At 33.2% G+C, this 25,707-nt stretch overlaps 3 protein-coding genes and 1 long non-coding RNA gene across 5 annotated transcripts in view; 2 read left to right on the top strand and 2 right to left on the bottom strand.

The window, feature by feature from the left end:
- Window positions 1-1,315: 1,315 nt before the first annotated feature.
- On the bottom strand, window positions 1,316-7,312 carry LOC127739032 (serine/threonine-protein phosphatase 6 regulatory ankyrin repeat subunit A-like). The gene is made up of 3 exons (XM_052250590.1): window positions 7,179-7,312; window positions 3,478-3,726; window positions 1,316-2,934 (listed from the first exon to the last, which is right to left on the bottom strand). Exons 2-3 carry the CDS (start codon window positions 3,704-3,706, stop codon window positions 1,463-1,465), a joined length of 1,701 nt encoding a protein of 566 aa, XP_052106550.1. The 5' UTR covers window positions 3,707-3,726; window positions 7,179-7,312; the 3' UTR covers window positions 1,316-1,462.
- A 1,009-nt stretch (window positions 7,313-8,321) lies between these two features.
- Window positions 8,322-10,419, top strand: LOC127739038 (uncharacterized). Its single transcript, XR_008000251.1, has 3 exons — window positions 8,322-8,405; window positions 9,323-9,429; window positions 10,380-10,419. It is a non-coding gene; the product is annotated as an uncharacterized LOC127739038 (long non-coding RNA).
- A 4,253-nt stretch (window positions 10,420-14,672) lies between these two features.
- LOC127739035 (post-GPI attachment to proteins factor 4-like) lies at window positions 14,673-25,182 on the top strand. 2 transcript variants are annotated; one of them, XR_008000250.1, is made up of 3 exons: window positions 14,673-14,957; window positions 20,088-22,766; window positions 24,904-25,182. XR_008000250.1 is itself a non-coding variant. In XM_052250594.1 (2 exons), exon 2 carries the CDS (start codon window positions 20,155-20,157, stop codon window positions 21,376-21,378), a length of 1,224 nt encoding a protein of 407 aa, XP_052106554.1. In that variant the 5' UTR covers window positions 14,673-14,957; window positions 20,088-20,154; the 3' UTR covers window positions 21,379-25,182. The 2 variants fall into 2 exon arrangements, 1 of the variants encoding a protein (XP_052106554.1); XM_052250594.1 differs by having other exon boundaries at window positions 20,088-25,182.
- The window catches only part of LOC127739034 (histone acetyltransferase KAT5-like), a 36,060-nt gene continuing 35,529 nt past the window's right edge, over window positions 25,177-25,707 (bottom strand). Inside the window, exon 12 of the mRNA XM_052250593.1 lies at window positions 25,177-25,657. Within this exon, the coding sequence (XP_052106553.1) occupies window positions 25,441-25,657 (217 nt within the window). The 3' untranslated portion in view covers window positions 25,177-25,440. The remainder of the gene's footprint in view (window positions 25,658-25,707) is intronic.

Genomic DNA, 25,707 nt, shown 5'->3' with positions numbered 1-25,707 from the left:
GCATGCGTCTAAAATAAGGATAAAAATATTGATAGGTTATGGAGCTCCTTTTCGAGATATTTAATTTTAAAAAAAATAGCGGGAAAAGGCTGACTCTGACTTTTACCTTATATTTGCATTGGCATTATTTGGGTCTCAAATTTTGGGTCTCAAATTTTGGGTCTCAAATCGAAAAAAATAAATAAATCTAGAATCTGCTTAAATTTTGAGAAATGACCTTTTATGAGCTATTGAAGTCTTATATGAAAAGAAAAATGTGTCTTATGGGGCAAAATATTTTACCCTGTATCGTAGGAAAAAAACCAATAAGTCCGAACATCTGACACACATTCCTAAACCTGACCTAAGAACATCCTTAAATATGTTTAAAGAAATAAAATACATTTATCTATACTAGGGAGAACAAAAATTCAAAACGGAAAGTCCCTTATTAAAAGGCAAACTCAAAAGTTCATTATTGTCAAAGGGGCAGTCGGTTGGTATAAAGCGATTGACGTGAATATATACTCCACAGATAAGTAAACAGAAAAGACCAGACACTTAGTATTTATCATAAAAGTCCAAAGATGTCGTAAAATAGGTTTGCATCGTAGATTTTCATAAATGGAGTATTAAATATAAATAAATGCACCGTATCAAATGCATAGCCGAGAACAGCTACTTATTAACTGTTACGCTTCGCATGCTATTTGGTGTAGAGACATGCATCATAAATCTAAGTTAAAAGACAAATTTAAATTACATTTTCTAAAAGAGAGCTAAGAATTGTTTGTATTGTAGTAAATGTAATTCATTTGAAATAAGCTGTTGGAGATTACTAAGCCCCAATAAAAACCAATAGTTTTGTATTTTATGATAATAAAAAGTTGTCATCAAATTGTCTCATTATGCCGATATTCAAACAAATAGGTCATACTAACATGACAGAGTGTTTTATTTCGGCATGTTCTAGATAAATATACAAAAAGCAAATTTTAGACAAGGTACCCCATAAGCCTGGAAATCATGGCTAGTCATGCACATAAAGTTGACGGCGTTTTTCTTGACGTTCTACCTCCCTAAGACTGGAAATGTCATGGCGGGACTAAAGCTTATATGTCGCGGTCTTTTTAATCCTTCATTCTCCGCTCGTACTTCGTATTTTGTATTTTTTTATTATGTATTATATTGTATTTCATGTACACTTTTATACTTATATATTGTGTATCTAAAAAATATTTGTAAAAGTTCTTATTATCGGTGCATATAAAATTTTTATCGTTATATGTATGTATCCTATAAGCCGTATTTGCTTTTGGAATAAAAAGTATTATCGTCTTTTTTATTCAAATTTTAATGATAAACAACTACGAAAAAAACTACAAAACTTAACGATGTTTTTTTCAACGAGTCGCATGAAATAAACAAAAAAAATGGCTACAACCATTGTCATGAGATCGGTTAATCCTGTCAGTTTAATTTCTCATACTTTTTTAAACTGCGAATCCACTTCGTCATACCCGGCAGCGTTGTCAGATGTGGCACTGTACATGCGGTACACAACTGGAATTCCCATGAAGACCTTTTTCTTCGTGTGTGGCCACAAGAAAACGTATGCCACAATCAGTGGTCGTTCACCGCTTCCATCTTGAAGTTCAGGACAGGCTTTCCACAACCTCTCCTTGTGAACTTTGCCAAAAGCCTCGCAGGTCATACGGAGAAGTATTTTAACAATGTTAGTGGTTTCTCTGGATTCAAAGTCATAAGGATACGTTCTATCGCTTGCTATGATTGCATCTGTATACTTATCCAGAAGTCGGTTCCATACGACCTGTCCAAGATAATCATTGTTATATCGTATAGCTATTTCAAGAATTCTTCGGTAAACGTTTTTGGTTTTAGATGTTTTGAGTTCATGTTGGGCTAGCAGATACATGAGATCAGTATCCTTTGTTTCAGCAGCATAATGAAGAGGACTATTGGCCCTGTTGTCTATCATATCAACTGAGGCGCCACACTTTAAGAGAGTGTCCACCATACTAATCTCTCGTTGTTCTACGGCATAAAATAAAGGTGATTTTCCTTCATCATCCTGAACATCTAGGCGAGAACCTTTCCTGATTAGATCATTAGCAGTGGCAACCAAACCTTTACAAGCTGCGACATGGAGAGGAGTCTGACGATTTCTGTCTGCAGTTTTGACAGAGGCTCCGTAATTCATCAAAGCATGGACTATAAAATCATGACCATGCTCAATGGCTAAGAACATTGGTGTTCGTAGATTACAATCTAAAGCGTCTAACGTCGCACCTCGCTGGACTAAGAAGTCGATTATAGAGATATAGCCGAGTTCTGCAGCATAGTGGAGTGGTTTGCGCTGTTTTCCGTCACTCTGATTTACAGGTGCACCATGCATCACGAGAGTCTGAGTGATCTGCAAGTAATTCTTTTCTACTGCATAGTGGATTGGTGCCTTCATATTGAAGTCCATAGAATACACGGATGCTCCAGTCCGTAAGAGAAGGTCCACCATCATTTTCCTTCCGTCTTCAGAGGCACAGTGTAATGGCATCTTCTTACGTTTGTCCGCGCAGTTAACGGATGCACCTCTGTCAATAAGCTCTTTGGCAGCTGCCACGTATCCATGTTCCACTGCATAAAATAGTGGAGCCTTAATTCTGTTATCGATCATGTTAACAATAGAACCAGATTTGAGAAGAATGCGCAGAGCCGGAAGTTGACCATACTCCGCTGCGTAATGAAGCGGTATTTTCCCGTTGCTATCTTGCGAATTTACCCTCGCTCCAACTTTCAGTAATTGACCCATAAGAATCGTGTCCCCACAAATTGCTGCGCCGTGAAGTGTCGTCTTTTTTGTGTCAAGGTCAAATTCATCATCGTCGTCGAGGAGTTGGTCACCATTCACACGTTCATCGACATATGTGGGTGCAGTTTCTAGAAAAAAGGTTATTTAGATATCATTTTTTAGACTGTTGTATTAAGTTTTATTATTCAGTCAAGATATTCAATCTGAAAAGCTGATAATTTTTTTGTTTATACATGGTGCACAGTTGCATATGAAATTTAGGCTTATGTGTTTCACTTTCGTTTGATACTGTAGATATCTCAGACTATTTAATTGAAGTAAGGACGGATCCAGAATTTTGTTTAAAAGACGCTCTACACTCAACGCGTTATCTTCTTTTCATTTTTTTAAAGATAAGTTTTCTTAAATAAATATAGCGTTGTAAGTATGCTTCAAGGCCAAACCGATTAGGTAAAATTTATGAGTAATAGAAATTATATTTACTACAAATGAAGTGATACCTTAGATATTTCAAGAGTCACCTTTATCAGGTATGCTCGATTCCAAAAGTTTATTAAAGCCATTAAAGGTAATTAAGGAGTGGATTTTGTTCTTTTTTTTAATGTAAATTGGTATACTTGTTGATATATTATCAACAATGTTATCTACACTTTTGGTAAAAATATTCATACTTGGTCTAGCTGATGACCATCTTCCCCTGGGGCTGGTAAAAATGTCTGCTCCTTTGGAATCCTGAGAATGCAGCAGAACACGTTCGATGGTCTCGTGTGCTTCTTGACACTTTACATTGGTTTCCTGTGCTTCAAGTAACGAATCTTCGCATCTTTTTAATTCGTCATCAATATTCATTTTTCTCTCTAATCTTGACGAATTCTGAGAATCAAATGACAAGTCGGCCATTTCAAGATTCCCGATGTCCCCTGTAAAAGCATAATATTTTTAATTTCCTAATATCACCCTCAGTTTTAGTGCACGTGGTTCGTGTTATTCTGTTCTTAGTTTTAATGAAGTGTTTTGTAGACTATTGTTTGTCTTTTCGTCGCTGTTTGCCTTGTTTTTTTGCAATGATTTTGTCGGTCTCCCTTGGACATATTATGAGCGTTGATTCTCCCCTTGCCGGCATCTTCCGCCTTTTTTTTTTACCGTATTTTGTTTTAAATAACGGTTAATTCAGAATGTTTGCGTGTATATATTATCGCAATTGTTGAACAATGGACAAAAATGCGAGATTGATTATTACTTTTTCTAGAAATTAGGCATACTGCAGATAATGCTTAAAATTTTTTTAAATTCGAGTTTCTATTTTTGTGAAACCTTTCTCGTCACAATTTTCGCAATAATAACAACTCATAACTTTTCTGAATTTACGGTAATTTACATATGCGTTTCTTTTAAATATGAGTGATCTATTTATGATTGCCGTAGATATATACATTTTAAGTGAATTATTTTGGAATTTTCAGTTCCACGGTTTAATGCTCGTTAACTTTACGTTTGATTTGGCCTTCCAATCGTTTTGAATCGAGCGTCACTGACGAGTCTTATATTGACTCTTGCCTTGTGCATCTTGTACACATAATTTTCAAACTGGTATTATTGATGAGTATTTTTTAGTTTATAAACTAATTACTCTATAGGAAAAAAAATGAGAAAAAGGCATCAAATTATTACAATCGTTTTCAATTCTTGTATAAACTTCGAGATAAGCAGCACCTTCATCTGCAGGAGGGCAGACTTTTACATAGTGGACAGGACAAGAACTACGAATAGATCCATTGATTGGAATATAAAAAAGAAGAGAGGAACTGAGTACCAAAATATACTATAACGATCAGAAACGTAGCCATGGCAGTGATTGTCTTTGGTTACGTATTACAGTTTTTCAGTCTCCTTTAAGGAATTCCGCTGATGGCATGTCGCAAGGAAAAATTCTCCATATCCAACATACCATTGTTTTCCAGTGGCTGTTGAAATTTCACGTCCCTTATCCCTGTCGTCCATCTACCTTTTCTATATTAATGAATTGTTTTTCGCCCTCAATATGCATGAAATACTTGCTACTGGACGATAAGCAAGTAACACTCTATCAATCAATCAATTTTTTAAAGACTTTGTTGTTGATTGCAAATTTGTTTGATTCATTCACACATTTATCAGAGGAGGGACCGAATTGTAGTCCTTGGTTAGCGAAAATGATCTTTAGCACTTAAAAATGCTTTAAATTAATCTTTGTTGAAAACCGTAAAGCGAAATCTAAAATATAAAAATAAGGAGCTGTGGTATGATTGAGGGACGTAATGGGGGTCCCTTCATGACGAATAACGGTAAAAAATCTTGCCAAATGACGTTAACGGTAATTTTTGGTGCATGACGATAAAATGTACACTTTCTTTTAGACGATAAAAAAAATCGACTGATTTTGACGAATCACGTTAATTTTTTTCCACAAATAACGGTAACGATAACTATTTGAGACCTCAGACGATTTAATCAATTTGAGGCTAACGGTAGCTGAAAATGAGCTTTTGACGCCTGACGGTAAAGGGTATTCCTACCCTCATGATTGCCAATGAGACAAATATCAACCAGAGACAAAATGACGAAGATAAAAGTCTGTTTTGGTGTTTTGTGTTGTTCGGTTGCTGTCTTAAGCTTGACATATTCACGCGTTAACTTTGAGCCATGCATAAGAACGTTTTAGTAACACGAAATTAGAATACATGTACATGTATCGAGCAGTTAATATGAACGAACATTGTGTTAGATGATATTGGAAAGGCGCAATTAATATGAACGAATATTCTGTTAGCTGCAAAGGCACTTGTCTCTGAAAAAAAAACTATATACTCTAATGTAGCAGTATATAGGTAATTTTTGTTCAGAGACAAGTGCCTGTGGTTAGATGATATGGGAAAATGAGGTTGAGACAACATTAGTAAGCCATGCTGTGAGAAGCTATTATATGTTCAAATGACAGGAAACCAAACGGACAGAAGTTCGTCCATACAGAAATTTATTGTTAAAATTTTGAATGTTAGTAAAATGGAGCAATATACCTGTACTTATGCTGCTGAGTGATCCGGATGATGAATCGAGAAACCCGAAAGGTGCACTTTTTCTGGATGCCATTGACCTATAGCTTTCAAATGAAGAATGTGTGCATTATGTGAATAGCATGAAAATGAGTGAAACTGAAAAGTGAAATACTGTCTTACACCAATGTTACAGAAAAAATCCTAATTTGTGAGTAAAACTGCAAAGTTCTCACTAAAATGATTCATTGAGACCTACACCGAAAATTAGAAAGACTAAATGACTAGATTTGTTATTTTCTAGCCGAGTCCCTAGTTCATCAAGAAGCTATGAGCTGAGTCTAGAATCACTATTTCAGTACAAAAATGAAAGTATAGTAATTTGATATGAACCGCTTCCTCCACCCATCCCCTAAACCCCCACCCCCCACCAACATCTTTTGGTCATAAGACTTAAATGATGAGTGTAAGGCTTTGATTGTCATTATAATGAATTTTTCTTTAGAACTGTGGATTTGCAATGGCCACAAATGACGAGCCCCTAATCTTATCTGAAACAACCTTTGTGAGAAGTCCTTAAAAATCATACCCATTAAACTATTGTTGGTTTCACCCTGGTAAGATATATTTAACCAAACGGTTGAATATAGGACAATGCCCGTATATGTATATATGAAACAAATACTACAGCTGGAAGTAGGTCAAATTCTAAAATGTCTTCAGAGTCTGATTTTATTCTGATCGATAAGAAATGCCATGGTCTGTATACGAAGTTTAACTATAGACATAGGATTTGTTTCTTGGAATCATGTTGTTTATATGTGGCTAAGACAAAAATATGCTTGTAATTAGCTAATATATATGCTAGAATTTGGTATAATAAGCACATGTAAAGCTATATCTTCCCCTGAAAAATACTCCCATGGTTTGACGTATGAATGAGATTGATTGATTGTTGTTTGCTTTATGCCCAGTGTCTATGAATGAAAGGTTGTTAAACTGAATGGCGAGTGCTGGTGCATCATGATTTCGACTATTCTTTTTATATTATTTTTTGATACGTATTTATATATATATGTGTGTGCTATGCGGAGATATTCCATTGAAAATTCGAAATGAATTTTCTATTGAGATTATTTTATCACTTTTATGAGCTAAAGGATGACATGTTGCATAATGTATATGTGAAGTGTCAATGAGATATATATTTTTTGGCAAAACGGTACACGAAAAGTCCTAAAGACAAGAAAAGTAAAATACGGATTTTGAATGACAGGCACTTTTAAAGTGAACAATTTAAAAACAAACCGACATATAATCAATTAAAGTAAACAACTCACCTTTTTATTTTGTTTAAGATCTAGTCTTCATTATCATATTATAACATTAAATATTAATTGCTGACTACGTTATTATTTTTAATATTCCTCAGTTAAGGGGTTTTGGGTTCCGGTTTTATACTTTGTGACTATGTAAAGAACTATTGTTAATTAATCAAATTTATCGTTGATTAGTGTCATAATTCCATTGTTTTAAGATATATGTTTATGGCTACTATCCAAATTTTTTGTCTATCTTTTATTGTACAAATTGACAACGTTTGTAAGAAAGATCATTGTGTCTTATTTTTGTGCTGTCAACCATTTTAACAGTACCAAGAACGGATACAACATTCGTGCCGGGGTGGAAAAAAAGGGGGTACTGTAAATCAAACCGGTTCTGCCAATTTCATTTATTTAGGTTTTCTTTGGATCAATTTCTAATGACAATCGTTGTTATATTCTTATGTTATGATGAAAACGGAGCACATGAGATATTTTGAAAATTCCGGCTCTGAAAACTTGGGAACATGCCATTTATATATATATTATATAGTCACTTCTTTTCCCAATTGCACTGTAAAATTATAATGGGGTAAAATTTAACTTTGGAGAATAATAGTTAAAGTATTTCGTTTTTAGGTATTAAGTGATATATAAAATTGAAATTTTAAAATGAATCGTCACAAAACAAAGAGTAGTCTTAACCGTATCCCGTATTCTAGAAATGTATGAAAACAAAATTTACGATGGTGATGATGATTTCTGTTGCGAATGAAATTTCCTTCTACTAATTCATTTCACAGAATTTTTTGCATTATTTGAAATCTGCTGAAAACAACATTATTTTTCATAGAACAAGAATGACATTTTTTAAAACATATTTATGGGCTATGGACGCATGCGCTTTTAAATTCTATAAATTGTGTATTTGTTATTGATTTTAGTTTAAATGTAAACAAATCGCTTCAATTGGTTTACACATTTTAATTTTACTTTAAATCTCGTGAAGATTTTATAAACATTCAACTTTGAACAAGACGACTTGAATCACATCAGTTTATTTTGTTCGACTATTTCTGAAAATAATCGGAGGAAAGTTATATAGCGTCTATAGCAACGACCTCTATTTTCCCAATAATATGTAAGTTATGTATTTGTTCATTTTGTTTCCGTGAATAAAAATAGCGTGACTATCATGTTCAATTTACAACTTCCTTTTAGACCTATAAAGAAACAGCATATAATGTAAGTTATGTTCTTGCCAATTTCAGTATGGTGACACTGACCAAGCGTATTTTGGACAATTGGTTGGATATAAAGTAAATTCTATATCATCCATGTAAATTTGTAGATAAGACTTGCAAATTAGTATCTGATACACGAACAAACAAATACTAGTATAAGACATTCTGTCAGTTATAATAAGGTGGGTATGTATTTGTTGTGTGTCTGTGTTTAAAAAAGGGGGGATTAACTATATGCCTCTTTTGTGCTTAGTCATCTCAGGCTTTTGTTTTTAGGACAAACTTTTCATCATAACGTATCCATCACATGCTGGATGAATGCCATAGTAATGGTACTTTCCGTTTGACACATGGTTGTTTAGCGATCATTTTGTTGTTCTTTGCTATTGTATTTACACAAAGGATAAAGGCCAGCCCTGATGTCAACAATTTTTTTGCAATCCCAACGGGAATGTAAAGTTAATTCATCTCCCAGAGTCTCAGTCTGCCTTTTTTTCTTTAATGTTAATTGACTCCGTCGTAGTTAAGTTTCCTAGAGGGACAATGTAGTATATAACGTCAACCATGCATATATAGATATAGGAAGATGTGGTATGAGTGCCAATGAGACAACTCTCCATCCAAGTAACAATTTATAAAAGTAAACCATTATAGGTCAATGTACGGCCTTCAACACGGACGGAGCATTGGCTCACACCAAAGTGGACCTACAAATTGAATTCAATTGATTGATAATGTATTTGGGTAGGGACTGGATCTAACACCAATCGGAGGACTGGCTGAAATACTCGAATTAAAGGTTTTATTTGTGAAATATATATAAATTGTTTGGGTTCTGAGGTCAGTTTCAGCACTGAGCTACATTTTACATGTGATATTATAAGTTAACAAGTCGATACACTTCGATTTTCTTTTCAGGGAATTCACAGAAATTGAAACAAATTCACGAAAAAGGAGTTTCAACGAACAAAGACATGATCCGTCTTCAACTAAATATCGCCGAACGTACGACTCACTGTGCCTCAGTAAGTTTTAATAGTATTTTTATCATCATTATATATATATTTTGTATACTTATTATTAGTTAACTTAATATCTCTTGTATATTATATTTTAAAAAATGCTTCTGTTGCACTAGTATTTGCCTAATCTGAATATTAATGCATAATGATGTATGCAGATCTGGCTATGAAAAGAACAAAACAAAGAACATTGGCAGCAACTATTCTCTGCTTAAAAGTCGGGCATCTATTAACTTCAACTCTGCGCAATTCCAAAAAGGCTCTTATTTTCGCATGTTTTCGCTATTTTTGTCATTTTTAGCACAAATATTTTCTATGGTGTACTACAATAGTATGATTGATTGTTGGTTGCTAAACGTCCAATGGCAAATATTTCTTGCATATTCAGGAGTCTGTTTCCTTGAGGTGGAGCTGTTCCAATTTACGATTGCAAAAAGTCGTCATTAAATTTCGAAGTTAATGTTATCAATATTATGTCTGTATTATACAAGATTGGCGGTTTTTTTTTGTCTAATTATCTTCATGAAAATAAACGATATGAGAAAATGTTTTGTTTGGGGGGGGGGGGGGGGGGGGTTGAAGTTCGTCCTGTATCGAAAACGACAAAGAAGACTAAGAATAAACAATGTGATGAATTAAAACAAGACATACAAATAATCACACGAGACAAACAATCTCAAAACACAAATACAATCACAAAAACACAGACAATCTTGAGAACACACGTACAATTTAGTTAAAAACACAAACAATTACAAGAGATATTCACCAACTAGAACCATGCAGGGATGAATTAAAAAGCTTCCAATTAAGTGGTGTTAATAAAAACATAAGGTCTAAAATGAGTTAGATGTGCATTTCATCTTTACGTTATAAAAAAAATTGAGAATGTTAAACAATCTATCTAATTACAATAACGTACAACTAATATATTTTCAAATAATATTTTGTAGGTATACAAAGTTCCTGTATATTTCTAGACTTTAACCAAACATACGATAATGTTTGTTTCCAGTGTACGGAGACAACTGACCAATACAGACCTGGAATGCCATATAAACTCTTACACTATCCAATGAGAAGTAGCGTGGAAATTATTTTCAGTATCATAGATTTGGACTTTCTACAAGAAATACATTTAGGACTGAATGGTTGCACAGGACAACATTATTATGGTCTCATTGACATACTTGTAAACGACTTTCCTGTCTTAATGGACTATGCAGGATTAAGCAATGATATGGCATTTAGGGAACAATCGTTTTCTATTCCCAAACATATATGTGTTCATGGTCAAAACAAGGTCAAAGTTCAACTAAGTAACAATAGTCCTGGTATATTCTGGTTGTCAGATGCACGAATAACGGGTATTTATCATGTACACTAAACCGTGACAAATATATATTTATAACTTGACGCCTCATTTTTTTTCTGAGTAGAGAATAAGATTTAAAAGATATTAGAGAGAAAGATAGAGATTGACAATGTCGGCATTGCATAAGAGAATGAGTGCATATGAATGAAGATAATACAATTTTATGTTATATAAGTATTTGTACATTCTTTTGCTTTGCCATTTGCCCGGCCACATAAGTCAGTTTTTACGGACCCAAACGTCATATACTCGGTCCCATGATTTTTACCTTTCCTATACAAGGAACCATCCGTCATCAGTTTTTACGGACCAAACGTCATATATGAAAATAATGAGATGTGGTATGATTCCAAATGAGACAACTATCCACCAGAGTTCAAAAGAAGTGGGTCATTGTAAGCAACTATAGAATTAATTTTTTCAAAAAGATATTGTGTGGTTCTGGTACCAATAGAAGTAGAATTGTCACAAGTTTATTTGATTAGATTTTTATTATGAAGGGTTTTTATTTTCTGGTGATATGTAAACACAAGTATTTTAGGACGACACAACTATGACCAAATAAACACCTGTTTTTTTTTAAATACAATAGTAAATGCATTCAAGATATTGTTTGTTGGAACAAATGTGTTTTATATGAAATATATAGCAAAAACTAAAAGTCATTGATATACAGACAACACCATGGTCAAACAAGTCAATGATATACAGACAACACCATGGTCAGACAAGTCAATGATATACAGACAACACCATGGTCAAAGAAGTCAATGATATACAGACAACACCATGGTCAAACATGTCAATGATATACAGACAACACCATGGTCAAAGAAGTCAATGATATACAGACAACACCATGGTCAAAGAAGTCAATGATATACAGACAACACCATGGTCAAACAAGTCAATGGTATACAGACAACACCATTGTCAAAGAAGTCAATGATATACAGACAACACCATGGTCAAACAAGTCAATGGTATACAGACAACACCATGGTCAAACAAGTCAATGGTATACAGACAACGCCATGGTCAAACAAGTCAATGGTATACAGACAACACCATGGTCAAACAAGTCAATGGTATACAGACAACACCATGGTCAAAGAAGTCAATGATATACAGACAACACCATTGTCAAACAAGTCAATGATATAGAGACAACACCACAGTCAAACAAGTAAATGGTATACAGACAACACCATGGTCAAAGAAAAACCAGACTGACAAAAATCCACAAAACACTTCATATGTTTACTTAAATTTGTTTGCAACATTATGTCATAAAAAGGGAGACAAGATGTCAAGGGGCGAATTAAAAATCAAATTTTTCAAAAATGAAGTTAAATTAAAAAATACCTATCGACGGCAAAAAGTACTTGTTCTATATTTTGACAAATTATGGGAAGCTATTTCAAGAACGAATAGCAACCATGATGCAAAAGCCAAAAATGTGCAAGTGTCTTTCAAAACCAAATAAAATGATTGGTTTCGATTGTCCTTCAGTGCAAAATTCTAAAATTGGAAATGGGTTCCATCTACTCCCGTGTCTCGCCTGCTAATGCTGCTGTCAGTGTAAAAGTGTAATATTGACTGCAAAAATAGATTGTGAAGAAACTTCTATCCAAGTTTTGTTAAATTCGATAAAGGTTTGAAAAAGTTAATCCATTTTTAAAATCTTTAACAACAGAATGTACGCCTAAGTGCAAAAACATCAGAAAAGTATAAGAACATTTATAATTAAAAAGGGGGATCTAAATTTATTCTATATGCCGGGTATCTCGTGATTAAGAAAATGCTTCTGTTAAAGTTTCCTGAAATTCCACAAAGGTTACTGTTAACTTTGTTTTCTTCAGCGCCGCAATATCCAACCAACAGCTTTGTAGCTACTTAGCCAGCTTCCTGTATTTGTAAGCACATTTTGAACAAGCTTTCCACTTTTGTACCGTCTTTTTATTCTTTTTTGAAGTTATTGGTCGTCCTGTAGGTAACTCCACTCCGCTGGGTTTTACTGAATGGTTTAGTTTTACAACAGACGGTCTACACAGGTAAAATGAGAGGTTTGTGAGCACCTAAAACTGGTTTAACCTAGACTCCGTTTGCGCATGTACCAATGCAGGCTATCTAGCCCGTGTGTTGTTCGTTGTTGGTTGTCCTTGTTTGCATGTCCGTTATTTTATCGGAGTAGTCGATTATTGGTTATTTGTGCTGTCTGTCTTTTTTCTTTTTATTATTGCTGTTATCTTTTCTATGTAATAGTGATGTCTTTAAATCTGTAACCCTACGCTATATCTAAAGTACAACATACAAAATATCAGTAAAATACTGATAAACGCATGAAAAGAAAAATGTTTTCAAAATTATGTCCCAGATACTCCTCTTGGTCATATGAAGAAGATTCTGTTCAACTTTTAAAAAATTCCATGTTTGACAAATTAATTGGTATCTTAAAAACTTAAACATCATGTTGTCTATAGACAAACAAAAATTATGAAGAAAAGAATGTTTCGCTCTGGATGGGGATTTCGATCACAGAAAAGTTCCTCTCCAAATTTCAATAAGGGTTTGGCAAAGTTGTTTGTGTCAGGACAAAAACTTGGATAACAGACTTAATGTAAAATGTTGAGGACGACGCCGATGCTGACAACGAACTGTAGGATCGCTATGCCTTGACCAAAATAAAAAACATAAAACATGTTAAATCCACATTATTTTTTTCAAAATTTCTTTTCTTCAACATCTTGATTTTGTCGTGTTTGGGAAACATCTTGTAAGAATGTGACATAGGTCCTTTATAGCGACGCCTAGTGTACATCAGCTTCGTTAACGGTCCAATGTTGACCCGTATGCGTGAAACAATATAAGAGAAAATGGATCAGTTTTAAATAATCATTCTTCAAAACTTAAATTTTCAAATTTTCTAGGAAAAAAACTAAAAGTCCTTCTAACTTTTCCTTTTTCACTTTGAGTAGTGTAAAAATAGTTTTCTTGAAAGTTTAAGTTAAGGTGTGATTAAATAATGATTTTGAAGTAGTCCAATTTAATCACAGGCGCTTGGGGCACAAACTACCTTTTCATGATGTGTGTATTCAAGATTTTTTTTATTAGATATTCTTAAATATCTCGACTTGTTTCTCATTTCTTTATAATTTCTTGCTCTTATTTATCCACCAATCTTGAAATTAACTGTAGTTCTTTTGCGATGCCCATCTAATATTTTCCACAGTTATTGTAAGTTTGTATGGATAAAGACAAAAAAAACAAATATAGATTGAGGGAAAATCAGTTGCATATAAAAAAAATACTCGAACACTCATATGCACAAACACAAATATCGACGGCTCCTTAAGCGCCTTTGATTTTCACCCCAAAAAGGGGGAGATGGTGTCAATATTCAGATTTCAACATTTTATTCATAACAGCAGGCGCACATACGGGTGAACAAGGGGATAATATAATTACAAACATAAGATAATACATAGCGAGACAGGACAGACAAAACAATAAAACATAGTGTGGTATCAAAGACATTTGGTATTCATTGAAGTATTTCATAATTTTTTTTACGAAAATTGATCATTTCCTTTTCACTTAAGACGGTTACAGAAATGAAGTAGACCAGTAAATGTATTCATACTTGGATTAGTTACATAATAATATGGCATTAACTTTGATCTACCTTAAGAGCAAAAATATCAACAGTTTACAGGTAAACAACACATGAAGAACAAACAACAAACAAACAAAATTAGCACAACTTTTGAATTTCATGATTTTAACCCTCAGGCGACGTCATACAGTTCTTAGACCGTAACGGGAGATGAACAAAAGTGTCCCGAGCTAGTTCTTCTTATCTCATATAGTATTTACTAGTTTTTGTAAATTATGGAACATTTTTCAAGACGTTCAATAGTTTAAGATGATTATTTACTTATTTAACGAGAACAGCAAACATCTCAAATGCCACGTCATATAACTGTCCTCACTAACTTTACCAATTTTAATAATTCAAATGTACATATATATTAAATTTAACGGATACTGTTACACTGTAGGTTTCGTGTGATCTTCAATCAGGTGTAAATTTACAGTGAAATTTGAATAACTACACCATTGTAGATTGATGAAAGTCTTAGGAATAAGCGACAAGGTAAGACAGTCTAAATTCATTTCCTTGTTTATTATATATTGATTTCAATCATATTGGGAAGCCATTCGTAATATTTAAAAAAAAAAATCAGCATCTATTTATAGAATGTTCGCTAAACGCAGTCTTATTCATGTTCAATATAAACGGACCAAGGGTTGATATTGGATGGTTTTAACACTAACATTTATATATAAGTCAATATTCAAAAATATTTTAACTGCTCAAAGAGACAAATATAGGTTGGATCAGACAACTTCTGAAGTCTTTTCCTTTACATAATATAAAATATTAATTATTCATTATACAGAGTAAGGGAATTTAAGTAGATATCCCTAAAGATACATGTATATGTAATTGGATGCAAATATAAATGATATGAAAGAAAATAAACTGTTAACACAGAGATATGTCTCGCCGTTTTGTTATTTTAATAGTAAAATGTAAATGTTGATATTAAAATAGCAAAACTTTGACATGTAAGTAATGCAAAGTATTCACAGTCTATGAACCATGACTGAGGATACAGGGCCAAACAATCTCCATGAAAATGAGTTTGCCAATGCTAATACAACATAGCAAATATCATTGGCCTACCACTCATAATTCCCAATAAACTGACCTAATCACAAACTAATACATGTAAAATAAGCAAAAGTTTCAAAGTCAATAGACCATGATTGAGGGACAGTGGCCTCATAATCTCCATGGAAATGAGATGTGCCAATGCTAATACAACTGCATACCAAATATCATTGACCTACCACTAGTGGTTCCCCATAAACTGACCTAATCACAAACTAATACATGTAAAATAAGTAAAAGTTTCAAAGTCAATAGAGCATGATTGAGGGTCAGGGGCCTCATAATCTCCATGGAAATGAGACTTGTCAATGCTAATACAACTGCATACCAAATATCATTGACCTACCGCTAGTGATTCACCATAAACTGACCTAATCACAAACTAATGCATGTAAGTTAAGCATAGTGAAAGTTTCAAAGTCAATGGACCATGACTAAGGAGGCAGGGCTAAGTAATCTCCACGGAAATGAGATGTGCCAATGCTAATACAACTGCATACCAAATATCATTGACCTACCACTAGTAGTTCCACATAAATTGACCTAATCACAAACTAATACATTGTTGACGCCGCCGGCGGAAACAGCATACCTATGTCTTAATATTTATAAATGATTTAGCAGAATATATTGAACATAGTACATTAAGATTGTTTGCAGATGACAGTATTATTTATAGGGAAATTAAAAAACCAGATGACACATATACATTACAGTCTGACTTGGAAGCGGCCGGCGGTTGGGAGCAGGACTGGCTCATGCATTTTCACCCTGATAAGTGCAACATTCTCAGTGTAACTCAAAAACGCAAACCTTTAGACTTCACTTATAAATTACACAATCACTCTCTAGAAAAAGTTGACTCTACAAAATATTTAGGCCTAACTCTTCAATCAAATTTAAAATGGGACAAACATATCGATAACATGACATCAAAAGTAAATCAGTCTCTTGGATTTTTTTCGTAGAAACCTAAAAATAGCCTCATCTAAAGTTAAAGCTCATGCATTTAAAGCTCTTGTCCGACCAAAACTAGAGTACTGCTCAACTATTTGGGATCCACATCAAAAACAGCAAATTTCACAAATTGAAAAAGTTCAGAGAAGAGCAGCGCGCTTCTCATGCAACCGCTTCCATAACACCAGCTCAGTTACTGAAATGATGACAGACTTAAATTGGTATCCACTTGAAATTAGGCGTTTACGATACAGACTTGTCTTCTTTTACAAAATTATACACGAAATTGTTTCAGTCCCTACATATAACCTTTTGATCCCACTAGACAATAGAACTAGACATAGCAATCCACACTCATTTAGGCAAATACAAACATCTAAAGACAGTTATAAATATTCATTTTATCCATGAACAGTTATAAACTGGAATCATCTGCCACAACAAATAGTATCATGCAGTACAGTACAGGGATTCAAGAGTATGATCTCAGAATCTGCTCTCATCCCCATTTTCTATCCCTAACTATTTTGTTATCAAATGTATATAGTTTTATCTAAATGAATTTTTTTCAAATGTACATACATTATTTTTATTTTTTTATTTTGTTTCTTTTTATTTTTCTTGCTACAATGTAAATTATAAAATTTTATAGTCGACGCCCGGCGAATAATCTTCAATAATTGAAGGATCGCTAGAAACTTAAAGAAGAAGAACATGTCTCGCTTTTTTGACTCCGTCAAGGCGAGACAAAAATAACACAACAAAAATTATAATAAATCATTTCTGTAAATACGAATGTTTGTTTATATCTAGTTTGATTTCTTTCATCTATATTATATACAAAAAAATAACCTGTCCTCCTCGGTGTGAGTGTGAGAGGTCAAGGGTTCGAACCCCGGCCGGGTCAATCCAAAGACTAAAAATAGGTATTTTCTGTTTCTCCGCTAAGCACGCAGAATTTAGGAGTAAGAGTAAAGACTGGTCGGTTCGGAGTCAAAATAATATGTCAGGCATGTCTTCATGTGTGGACTTTTACCTTAATTTTGAACTAGCAAGTTAAAAATCTGGCCCAGTGTGTCGGTCAAGTACAAAGCAGGGCTTATACTCATATCATATTATCATGTTCTCGTCCTGAATATGTATTTAATTTTCCACTGAACGTTAAACAGCCATACATCCATCATCCATCAAAATTCTTTCCTTATTTATAGTTTGCATATTTTTTAATTTTAGTTCATTTATATGTTTTGGAGTTTAGTGTGACGTCCATTTTCACTGAACTAGCACACAATTTTATTTAGGGGCCAGCTGAGGACCACCTCCGAATACGGGATTTTCTCGCTGCATTGAAGACCCATTGGTGGCCTTCGGCTGTTGTCTGCTCTTTGGTCGGGTTGTTGTCTCTTTGACATATTCCCCATTTCTATTTTGTTAAAAATAGTTCGCTTTATTTTCTTTATATTTTTTGGCAATTTTGAATGTCAATAATTTCTTGTCTCCAAATATATAGCAAAATTTGAAGAGACTGTAACTTCAAGGAATCATAGATATACATGTATTACTAAGTAGTGTTTCAATTTCTATTAAAACAGTCGATCCATCATCCAAACTTAAATAACTCCTTTTCTAAAATCAAAATTGTTGTCTTTGTGGTAACATTCTCTATAAATATCAGCTAACAATGTATATATACCATGTTCCTTCTGAATGTACATTTCTTTTGTGTTTTAAGAAATGGTTTATGTTTCAAGTTTCTAAACGAGAATACTAATGTAAAGAATTTTCCGCTGGAATTCTACAAAGTTCTGCGCATGCCCCTTATGCTTACTTATGCTACCATAAAAGAGCTTTGGGGAATGGACCCATTTTTATTATTTTCTTTTATATAGATATGTTCGATATAAAAAATCGTTGTTATAATTAATTTTAGCTTATTTGCCAGTATTAATTGTCTTCTTGTTTGAACACAATCTTATCGTGGAAGCTGTATATTTTCAGGAGTATATACATTGATGAACTGTGACCTTGCTTAACGTCTAGTGGCAAATATTTGATGCATATTCAGTACAAACCAGGGTAGAGGGATTGCACATATCTATAAACGGTCCACAATGTAAGATTGTATTAGTAATGGCAAGAAAACACTAGATAAAGGAAATTAAGTTGAAATAGTAAAGAACTTCTATTGAAAATATCTGCAACAAAGAAAAAAAGGGGGGTCCATGTTACCGGCTGCCATCGTAGGGCTTGGAGAAATTTAAAAGGAGAACTGATAGTTTTGGGTTTTAATCAAAGGCTTTCCAGAAAAAAACCTACTTCTTTATATATAGTACTTCCGTGAATTGTATTTCTTAAACCCAATCTACCCGGACACGTTATTCTGGCTCCGAAATAATGTGCCTGACATGGAAACTGCAAATGTCGATTTCAAGGTCACTGGTTTGACCGGTCAATAATCGAACCAACGAAACCCCAGCACTACAGGCGAGCTTTGAATTACAGATTCAAAACATTTAACAAATTTAATCTTAGTTAGCGCTCTTCTACTTTTTTGTGTTAATTTTGAAATAACAGTTTTAGACATGAAATTAATGATTTAACTGGACTTTAACTGTGGTCGTCTTTGCTAATACTAGTTATTAAAGTAACCAGAATATAACCACGTTGCTACGCAACTGTATTGAGGGAGTATGTCTAATACTGTCATTTCGAAGTCCAACTCCCTATGCAGTTTGGCAGATAAAACGTGTTTAAACTAAATGCATGCAATACTTAAAAAAAGAAGTCTGAGATTCATCTCCAAAAATGTGTATTTATAAATGTTCTTTTATTTTTAGGTTTTGCAAAATTAAAGCAAGGCTTAAGAGAGTGGTTTTCAGAGTCTTATTGTGCTTTTGAGTTGTCTCATTAACCACCATCTATTATTCATAAAAGTAATAGGGCAAAAATTAAATTTGACTCCTTGCTAGTTGATTGATGTTTGTGTAAGCTTCGATTCATTTGAGCAACAATCTAAATCTAGCATATTCCTCTCATTCCAAACCATTTCCAATAAGAAAAACACTAATAGAAAACAAAGGATATGGGGTATCGATCCATCCATCCATTAGCATACCGCATATAAAACATCTGAATTCCTAACTTGTGCTCTCGGAGTCTAGTGGTTGAGTAAACATACTGTAAATTCAGAAATTATTGCGTGCATTTATTATTGCGATTTTGTCATTTTAGACTAAATTGCGATTTAAATTTTTGCGATATTGAGAAAAATCCTGCTTAATTCAAATAAAAAATTTCAAAATGCGAGTTTAAATTATTGCGAATATAACCCTGTTGCATTTTTCGCAATAATAAAAACATCGCAATAATTTCTGAATTTACAGTAGTTAAATTGTGTCATATAAATGAGCTTTAAAATTACAAAATTTGAATATATATGTTTTCCATTATTTAATAATGGATGCATGAGCAGTCTTCTATACATTTGCTCTGGGGAAAATACCATGTACTTAAAGTATGGCAGGATAAAATGTTTACTGTTAATTCATAAAAATCCTTGCAGTTCAAATTTTTTTTTTTTTATTTTTGCAGATTTTCCCTGACTACTAACTATGGATTAGGCAACTGCTTATAAAGTTATGGACAGAAGAAAACAACAATGGCCGTTTTATCAAAACTTCTGCTGCACATGTTATTGTTTCTGCTAAGTTTCTCAGTCATTCTACCTGTTGTGGTATTTTATAGCTGGAATAAACCATTTTCTATGGTATTTACTTTATTCCATGGAGAAAACTCAATAAAATCATGGGCTGATACACTGAACGATCAACGTTTGGCAAAGGCAAAGCAATATTTGGCAACAATCAATGAAACCTTATTGCCTGGATATATTGGAGAAACGGAACTAGCTGTTGTCATAGTGACCGTCAATAGAACAAATCAAGATTATGATAAATCTGGATACATCTTGCAGACCATAGCGGCTACTCATAAAATGTTTGTTCAGGATAAAATCTTCCCCAAAAAAATTATGATGATATGTAATGTAGATGTGTTTCCTCAGAATTACACCGAAGTTGTGAAATTAAAATCCAGAATCCCAGTAATTCAAAGATATGGGTTGTCTTCATTGCCAATTACTTTTGATTTCAAGAGGAGGTTTTTGTACGGTACTAAAATTTATCCAAACAGTTACTACAAAGAAACAGTTGATTACATGTACTGTTTAGAAACTGCACATTCTCTCCGCCCAAAGTACGTGCTGATGATTGAAGATGACTCAATACCAAGGTCAAATGCTTTAGAAATTATTCATCATAAATTGCAATATTTGAAAAGGAAATCTACCAGTACTCTGAATGCAGAATTTGCCTACATAAAACTGTTTTATCCTCCAAAATGGCAAGGATATGGTTTTGAATTAGCAAGAGTATCAGAAATATTATGTATAGGATGTATAGGGGGCAGCACTTTGGTTGCTATCAATTTAATGATGTGTAAATCTAGATCAAATTTTATACGAGTTGCATATTTTTTATATGGTGCATGGTTATTTGTACTGGTAGTGTTAACCATAGGGAGACCAAATGTATTAGAATTTTTCAGTTCATCTAAACATTTTTATACTTTGAGACCTACCCCTGGCTGCTGTACACCAGCCATGTTGTTTTCTAGTAAATTTATACCTCAAGTGATAAACTTTCTTGAAACTCATTACAAAGATTTGCATACAGATTTGGCTCTCCATACATTTATTAAACAAACTGGTATCCCTGCTTATCAAATTGAACCAAATTTGTTTTATCATATTGGGATGTATACATCATTATCATCAAAAACGCATAAAAGTGCAGAAGAATTTATATTTGATGATTCCCAATGAATGATACAGAGAAATTAAAATGTTAAAAATAAAATCACAATAAGTACAAAATTAAGATTAACTTTTGATCCTGCATACATGTATAATCTCAAATGACTGTTTTCTAGAATGTAATGTTGAAATGTTTATCCTTGAATCTCTTACATAAATAACTATCTGGATTATTAATCAAGGTATAATTAGATTATGATTTAAACAGAAAAAAGATATTTGCATTGAAATTGTCATGGAAATATACAGATATATATTAGTTTCAAATACATAATTACATTGGTTGCATTTTCTACTGTATTTCCATTAAACATATCCAAAGTCAATGTTATAAAAAGAAAATGGAATCAAAAAATAAAATGTCCCAAAAACTCAACTCGTGAACCAACATCACTTATAATTCACTAATTTGCTACATTTGTACTAGCATTCCTGAGTTTTATATGTATTATTAAATTGAGAATGGAAACGGGGAATGTGTCAAAGAGACAACAACCCGACCAAAGAGCAGAAAACAGCCCAAGGCCACCAATGGGTCTTCAATACAGCGAGAAAATCAGCTGGCCGTTAAGCAATAATATATACTAGTTCAGCGAAAAATGGACGTCACACTAAACTCCGAAACTTATAAATGAGCCAAAATTAAAAAAAACATACAAGACTAACAAAGGCTAGAGGTTCCCGACTTGGGACAGGCGCAAAAAAGTGGCAGGGTAAAACAAATTTTGTGAGATCTCAACCCTCCCCTTTACCTCTAGCCAATGTAGCATAAACCAACACATAGGAATACACACATTAAAACTCAATTTAAAAGAAGTACTAGTCTGATGTTAGTATTGATCAGTCACCTGAAGAATATTTTTCTATATTTAAATTCTTGGACAAATTATTCTATAATTATATCTTTCATATGATCGTCTTATCAAGTACATACATTTTTTGGCAATAAAAATTACGCAATTATTTTCTTGTCTACAGTATTTTTGCTGTTTTATTGTTTATTTGTGTGTTATAACATTTTTGTATGCGGTACATATGAATATCCCAGACTGTAAATCATACAGAATAAACTGCTGATCTGTTTATTTAAATTGAATTTTCATTGATTTTGTCATTCATCTTTCAATTTCTGACTGTGTAAGTATTATTTTATACAGTATACATATTTATACTTCAAATATATATTTTTCATATATATTTTACATTTAAAACACTTTTTGATGTAATCAAAACTTTAAATTTTAAAATCCAACAGACATTAATTTCCTACAAATTCAACACCAATGCACCAGTGATCTTTCCTTAAACCATAAAAATTGGAACCTGCATAGAAACAAGAACATATGTGTCTATAGGAACACTATACCCCACTCACACTATCACATTTCAATGTTCAGGTTGCAATTCTGTAAATACAGACAATGCAATTTCCCATAGGAACTCCCTTTGCGGCTAAAACTGTGACACTTTTACTATGAAGTTTCGTGAAAAATAATATCCCAGAACGGAAAGTTTATATGCACTACTATTTTATTCAAAGGTCAAAATATAGGGCTGTGCGGCATATTTTCAACATTTATATGCCCTGAACTTCTAAGAGTTTAAACTTATACTAAAATTCTATACTACCCTTACCTCCATTTTTGGACCTCCTAAGAATTAAAATTTAGCCGCTACCATGTTTATCTATACTGGTTACATTCCCAAGTGATGTCTCTATGAGATGAAACACAGAGATCATCAATGGGAACCAGTACCTTAACAAATTAACATACCTATGAATATTAAATATCTCCCCAAAAGAGGCGTGGTTTGAGAAACAGCTGTATTTACAAAGTGCAACCTATACAAACATTTATTCAAATAGAAAACTCTCTAAAAACACTTTTTCTCACAACAATACTTATTTATCAGAATTATAGCCTTAAAGAAATCACTGCATATACTCTAAGTCTCCTTTTACAGTACATTTTATACCCCTACCCCTGTTTCAATTTTTTAAAGATTTTGAAAACAAGACTCTAATTATTGCCAGCTTACCCTATGTGCATGTTTTCTGACATGAACTGTCTAAAACCTGTTTGAAACTATTCTGATAACAAATTGAAAGCATTTTAGAATACTATAAATGTTTTGTTTAGTAGTTAAGCATTCCAACATTCAAGATTATACAAAGTATCAAATCCTGCCTGTGTCTCCAGTCCACATCTTACTGTATGCCTATTTGTCAATGAAAGTTCACAATTTCTGCCTCAAATGGTCAGTTTAGAATTCTTGTCACAACAGTATCATCCCTAACCATATATCTAACATAAGTTAGTTAATATATGTCCTAGAAGTGTTTAAACAAAGGCATATTTGCAAAAGTTGTATTCATGAAGATATCAGTCTGGTGCATAAATTCACTAAAAGTTTCATTGAAATGACTGCTTACATCTGATTTTTGCATAACTTCCTAGCACAGTTATTGTTTACTTTATAAAAGACCTTTAAAATAAAAAAATCATAGCATTTACAAGTTAAATTATCTGTTTTATGACTCAGGGGTAGGCATTTTCCTCTGTTTTTTGCCCCTGGGGCCTCACATTTCCTAATTTTTTTCCCTGTTTCTAGCAATGTGAAATATTTACTACATATTAAGGATAGAACACACTATTGTAAGTTTTACTGAGGTCTTTTTGTAATTCTAGCTTGTACTTTTTTATGCCGCAGTCACAAAAAAGCACATTTAGGCGTTACGGCTTACTTTTGGGTTATCGACAGGACAAAAACACCCCACCAGAAATATTTAGGAAGGATCAATGAGTTGCAATTACTGCGAAGAGTAAATATAAGCACTTCTAAACAATTTAAATTACAAATAGGCATATATTATGAATTTATTTTGAATTCAGGGCTTTAAGTAAACCATGCATACTTTAAACTGTGAATTTATGCTGAGTCATCATAGTTAAGGCCCAGGATTTTCTCAATCTTCATGAAATATTTATAAAACTTCATATTTGAGTTAAATTCTTTAAAATCTCTGAGATAAACCAGATTTTGTGAAATTCTGTATGTTCTATTTTTTAACCCTATATAGGTTGCAATTCTGTAAATACAGACAATGCAATTTCCCATAGGAACTCCCTTTGCGGCTAAAACTGTGACACTTTTACTATGAAGTTTCGTGAAAAATAATATCCCAGAACGGAAAGTTTATATGCACTACTATTTTATTCAAAGGTCAAAATATAGGGCTGTGCGGCATATTTTCAACATTTATATGCCCTGAACTTCTAAGAGTTTAAACTTATACTAAAATTCTATACTACCCTTACCTCCATTTTTGGACCTCCTAAGAATTAAAATTTAGCCGCTACCATGTTTATCTATACTGGTTACATTCCCAAGTGATGTCTCTATGAGATGAAACACAGAGATCATCAATGGGAACCAGTACGTTAACAAATTAACATACCTATGAATATTAAATATCTCCCCAAAAGAGGCGTGGTTTGAGAAACAGCTGTATTTACAAAGTGCAACCTTCAGTGAACCATAAAATCAGTGTCAAAACCCTAGTTTGACATACACGTATAAAGTAAACAGTACATTTGATTATGACATGTGTACTTAGTTTAAAGTTGATGTGACCAGTTGACCACAAACTACCTTGAACCAAACCTTTAAATCTATAAGGAATCATGAATGGATGCATAAAACAGAAAAAATATCATGCCCCTTACTACTCTTTCACAAGACATAAAAATATTTTCACAGTATGAATGTTTGCCATTTATGCAATATTAAAAAAGAAAATATAAATTCTTATTATTCATTTTTATTAGTTATTATGTCACAAGAATATTTTCTTACAACACTTGTTTCAACTAATACCATACTGTATCCATGGAAACAGCCATTTGTAAATTGTCTGTCTGAACAAATCCATTGCTGCCTTCAACTGAAAAATCACATTTTTAAGTATAATAGACATTCTTTCACTTCAACAAAAATTTCAGATCTAAAATATTTGTTCTCTATGCTTGCCATACAATATTGAACACAATACATGGGAGATAACTCTATTCACCACTTGCCCCGTTTACTCCAGTCTTTCGGTTGCCAATGTAAACATTTAGAATCAATCCTAATTTTGCGTTTCTGTATGGCTTTATTATGCGTGTCCATGTGTTCCTTAGCTAATGTCACAATATATTGTCCTTTATAATAGTTTATGAGGTTTAAATGTTGTAACGTTGATATCACATCTTCTTTCTTTATACTGGTTAATTCTGAGATCTCACTGCAAAATCAATACAAAAGCATCAATAATCTACTCAAGTTCTCCTCAGT

Source organism: Mytilus californianus, unplaced genomic scaffold (genome assembly GCF_021869535.1).
Source record: "Mytilus californianus isolate M0D057914Y unplaced genomic scaffold, xbMytCali1.0.p SCAF_4, whole genome shotgun sequence".
NCBI lineage: Eukaryota > Metazoa > Mollusca > Bivalvia > Mytilida > Mytilidae > Mytilus > Mytilus californianus.
This window is presented reverse-complemented; position numbering and strand designations above follow the sequence as displayed.

Coding starts and splice junctions, on each gene's coding strand:
- LOC127739032 (XM_052250590.1), bottom strand. CDS start 3,706: ATGGCCGACTTGTCATTTGATTCTCAGAATTCGTCAAGATTAGAGAGA. Junction 2,935..3,477: donor ATGGTCATCAGCTAGACCAA/GTATGAATATTT, acceptor CCTTTTTTCTAG/AAACTGCACCCACATATGTC.
- LOC127739035 (XM_052250594.1), top strand. CDS start 20,155: ATGGCCGTTTTATCAAAACTTCTGCTGCACATGTTATTGTTTCTGCTA.